The sequence below is a fragment of the Cucurbita pepo genome, chromosome 17 (genome assembly GCF_057944985.1).
Source record: "Cucurbita pepo subsp. pepo isolate OVF chromosome 17, ASM5794498v1, whole genome shotgun sequence".
Taxonomy (NCBI): domain Eukaryota; kingdom Viridiplantae; phylum Streptophyta; class Magnoliopsida; order Cucurbitales; family Cucurbitaceae; genus Cucurbita; species Cucurbita pepo.
Genome location: NC_141814.1, coordinates 2,670,316 through 2,674,916, shown reverse-complemented (window position 1 = coordinate 2,674,916; position 4,601 = coordinate 2,670,316). Strand labels below are relative to the sequence as shown.

General features: G+C 35.0%; 1 protein-coding gene across 3 annotated transcripts; it reads left to right on the top strand.

Moving 5' to 3' along the window:
• The first annotated feature begins 427 nt into the window (after positions 1-427).
• On the top strand, positions 428-3,789 carry PYRD (Cytidine/deoxycytidylate deaminase family protein). Of its 3 annotated transcripts, none has more exons than XM_023658477.2 (4): positions 428-585; positions 1,077-1,449; positions 2,363-2,661; positions 2,993-3,789. In XM_023658477.2, the coding sequence occupies exons 1-4, from the start codon at positions 542-544 to the stop codon at positions 3,582-3,584; spliced, it is 1,308 nt and encodes a 435-aa protein (XP_023514245.2). In that variant the 5' UTR covers positions 428-541; the 3' UTR covers positions 3,585-3,789. The 3 variants fall into 3 exon arrangements, with proteins under 3 accessions (XP_023514245.2, XP_023514246.2, XP_086975012.1); XM_023658478.2 differs by having other exon boundaries at positions 445-585; positions 1,126-1,449; XM_087118886.1 differs by lacking the exon at positions 428-585 and adding an exon at positions 650-724 and having other exon boundaries at positions 1,126-1,449.
• The last annotated feature ends 812 nt before the right edge of the window (positions 3,790-4,601 follow it).

Here is a 4,601-nt window from a genome sequence, read left to right as displayed (position 1 = left end):
AAATATCACAACTCTAAATCATCATCCACCCAAAATTTGTAACTATTCAGGAATAAATTGAGCTTGATTCTTCTTTAACAAATCATAAATTGCAACATCTCGGGATAATTTGAGTAACATTTTCTTCACATATTCTTTGAAGTTTATCTTACATGATTGATGCATTGGTTTATAGTAGATATTTTATCTGTGGATATCCACTAGACGAAGAACAATTTCTTGTGGGTATGAATTTCACCACCGCTATTAAATATATTTTGAATTAAAGAATAATATGAATTAAGTATAATTATTGGTTGAATTATTAAGTGTTTATTAATTATAGATTTTTTTGTCTGAAATGGCTCCCAAAGAATTTAAACTCTGCACTATATTATAATAAGGATACCAACGGTCACAGTCAACTGTTCTTATTTTTGTCAAAAAGTTTATAAAAAAAAAAAAAAAAAAAGGGGAAATATTAGAGAAATCTGTTAAAATAAATAAGAGCGGAGTTGTATGAAAAGGGAGTTGAAAGGAGGGGCGATTCTCGCTTCTCCGAATGGCGACGCGAATCATGGCTCTCAGTTCCTTCTCCTCCCTCTGGTGAGTTTCGTTCCCCTCCCTAACTTTCCGATGAATCTCACTTGCAAAAACGCGTAATCTGTAAGAAGAATCATGTTTTATGATTTGTCGATATGGATACAATTTTGCTTTGAACTTGCTCTGTTTCTCGATTCCTTTAGTATCCTTTGTTTCTCGTTTCTTGATTTAAGTATTTTGATTCGGTGCGATCTGTTTTTGGTTCTTCATTGTATTTAATTTTCATCTCGCTGCTTGTTCGGTGGAAAATGATGTTGGAATTTTCTTCGAGAATTGTTTCTGTGAAAACAGTGAAACGAATTCCAGGTCGTTACATTTTTTGTTTACTTGAAATTCCCCGGTTTTTACTACTCTGTTGAGTTTGAATTTCTCTAAATGTCCTGGAGACATTACAAATGGAGCAGAATTTGGCTTGATTTAACTTGTAGGCTCTGCTAGGGAATTTTCATGTAAACTCAAGTTGTGTTGCTGATTGTTCCTATTTGATGTTGAAGGAATGCAACTCCAAAATTTACTCCACCTATGTCCCTTAATTTTCCTCAGTATCCATCAATTCACCATCACCATTACCATCACAACGACGAACTTGGGCTCTATGATTGCTCAAGATCTAGGGTTTTGAGTTCACTGAAATGGACGGTTAAATCAGAGAGATGTAGGAGAGGGCATTTGGCCAAATGTGTTAGTGCGATTCAAGACACTGATTGTGATGCTGATGATGAGGTTTACATGAGGAGGTCTTTGGAGATTGCAAGGAAGGCTGTTGGCCACACAAGCCCAAATCCGATGGTGGGATGTGTAATTGTTAAAAATGGGAAGATTGTTGGCGAAGGCTTTCATCCTAAAGCAGGTCAACCTCATGCTGAGGTAAATCTCTAATTCCATTCCATTTTCTCGCCACAACTTTACTCTTTTCAGAGTTTATGCGTTTTGGCTTTACAGAGGTGAAAACTTGTAGTTATTTATAACCTATAGAATCTTTTTTTGTGCTTTTATTCTTGGTTTCATGCTTTTTCTAGAATGTATGACAACTTTTTTTAAAAGATAATTTTAGAGATTAAAAAAGATAGAAAAAAAGGAAAAGTGAGAAAGATGAAAAGAAGGGTTGTCGAGAAAGAGCTAGATAAGCAAGAGATAGGTGGATAAAAATTAAGAACTACACGAAAGGCCCTTTAGGTGGTTGGATATGATTTTGTTACTAACTTTTAAGAAGTTCGTATTCTATCCCAAATTTTCAACTTGTTCGAAAAGAACCCCTTTGTGTTAGCACATTTGTTTAATGTTTAATGGAAATTAGAATATTGATGGTAAATTGAAACTTCTCAAATGTTTGGAGCAAAATTGAAACCAACTATAAACGTTGGAGACATTTTGTAATTTTGTTTGTTTTGTATGAAACTATGAAACAAAGATCATGTTGCCATGTTTCGTTGTTATAGTCATAATAAAAATTGTCAATAGAAAGTATTCTTTACAAGATAAAAATTGAGGTTAAATATCATGGACAAAATTGAACTTGGCTACACAGATTAGGAGATGATTTAGAAAACAAATTGAGTAAAAAAAGTTAGGAGACAAAAAGACAAATTTTAGAATTTAAAAAAGAGAAATAAGAGTGAGACTTTGAAAAGGAAGACTTATTCTTAGATTTTCTTTATTCTAAAAATATGCTTATATTTTATAAAGATTACTGCAACAGGTTATCAAACAAGATCTTACCCATCTGTTTTGTGATTTAAAAGTGCCACTGATTTTTTGAAGCAAGAAATGAAATGATTAGGTATTTGCTCTGCGAGAAGCTGGGGATTTGGCAGAAAATGCGACAGCATATGTTAGTTTAGAGCCATGCAATCACCATGGAAGAACTCCGCCGTGCACGGAGGCTCTAATAAAAGCCAAAGTGAAAAGGGTGGTGATTGGTATGGTGGATCCAAATCCTATTGTTGCTTCCAAAGGTGTCCAACGACTCAGAGATGCAGGAATTGATGTGACTGTGAGGATGGAAGAAGATTCTTGCAAGAAGCTTAATGAAGCTTATATTCATCAAATCTTGACTGGGAAGCCTCTTCTTACTTTGAGGTAAATTCCATTTTTGGAAAAATTGCATTTGTCAAAGTTTCTCATCTATGAATCCCTAATACTTGGGTTAATATCCCTAAGTCATTCACTTATGCCAAACACTTTTGATAGTCTAATACATAGAACTTCTTTTTATTACATAAATGGATAGATTTACTGAGATTTAAGTTCCTTTATTGTATAAAAATGATACGTATTTGTAAACAATTCATGCTTTATAATAAGCATGTAAACTAACGTGTCACAATGTTGGGTCATATCGTATCTATGTCTCATCTCATGTGTTTTTTTTTTAAACTGCTGACTTATGGCGACGCTTGATTGACCACAGGTACTCCCTCTCTGTAAATGGCTGCTTTATAGATCAGGTTGGGGAAGGAGCTGCAGACGCTGGTGGCTACTATTCACAACTACTGCAAGAATATAATGCTGTTCTAATTTCTCCTACCTCATCATCTGGGGAATTTGAAATTCCTGCATCCAAAGAACTTGGAGCCAAGCAGCCCCTTTGGATCATTCTACCGAGTCCTGATGGTTCGATCAACATTCCTCGCATCACAGATGCAACTACGGAAGTAGTAATCTTAACCGACAAAGAAGCGACTGTGGCCGAGAAGGGGATTGAAACGGTAGTTGTGGATCAGTTAAGTTTGGGGAACATTCTAGATTACTGCAAGAACCAAGGACTAAACAGTGTGTTGTGGGACGTGAGAGGAGAGTTGGGAGTTCATGAAGAACTTCTAAAGGAGGGTATTGAGCAGAAATTGTTGCAGAAGTATGTTGTGGAAATGTTGCCACAATGGAAGGATTGCCAAAGTGGGAGGTGGGAAGCTTGGTTCAAGACTACGGCTGAAAGTCTGAAGTTGAAGAGTTTGCAGCCCAGGATTTGTGGGGAGAGTGTTATTTTGGAAGGGAATTTCTAACAAATATTGGCCATTGAAGTTCAATAAAGGTGAGGGTATTGAACTTTTTATGTTCTCCACAACACAACACAGCACAGCACAGCACTCCTTTGGTGTTTAATCAAGACAATGAAGGTGTGGTACCTTTCCCATTCTTCTTAATTAATCTTAATCATTGATTATAGAGCAAATTTTGGGGAGATTATTCTCCGATTTAGTTGCAAAAGTCCACTTCTCTGATAATTATAATAGGTGACCAATTTTAAATTTATTGAAAATATATGGGTTAAATTTGAATATTTTAAAGTATGAGGATCGAATTCAAAATAAAAAACAATTAGGATATATAATGTGTTGAATAAAGTAGATTTCACAAGCATTTTAGAAAGTGGGAAATGATTGGATTTCTAATTTGTTTGTAGTGTAAAAATATTCATGGACCATATCTAATCCAATACCAGATTTCTGTACTGAACTTTCAATCTGACAAGGGAGAATGTAGAGAGGGCGACAAAGCATAGCCTTAAGAGGACTTCCCCATCCCATTTTGTCATTTCATTTTCTATATTAAAATTATCCAATTTCGTGCAGATCTAGACATGGGTTCTTTGTACACAATTCAGGAGTTGAGTTCCCGACAGCAATTATTTCTTATTTAATTTGTTTACAAAAATTAAATTATTTCCACTTTTTAACTTTTTAACTTGGCGAAACGAATGAAACATTTCTTATAAATCTGTGTAAACTTCGACTAAAGCAGATAATATTAAAGCCAGAGAACAAAACATTCCTTAAACAATCCTTCTTTAAAAGGCGTGGAACTCTCTCCCCCAGGCTAAAGCAGACAATATTTGCTATATGTGGACTTGATGAAAACCTCTCTTTAATACACATATTTTAAAATTATAAAACTGACGATAATACGTAGCATACTACAATATTTGCTAGCGGTAGATACTACGTACTCTTCTCGGGAAATTCTTTCTCCCCTCAAGAAAAATGGACATCTATGAGGAAAGAGAGTCAAATTTGAGAGAT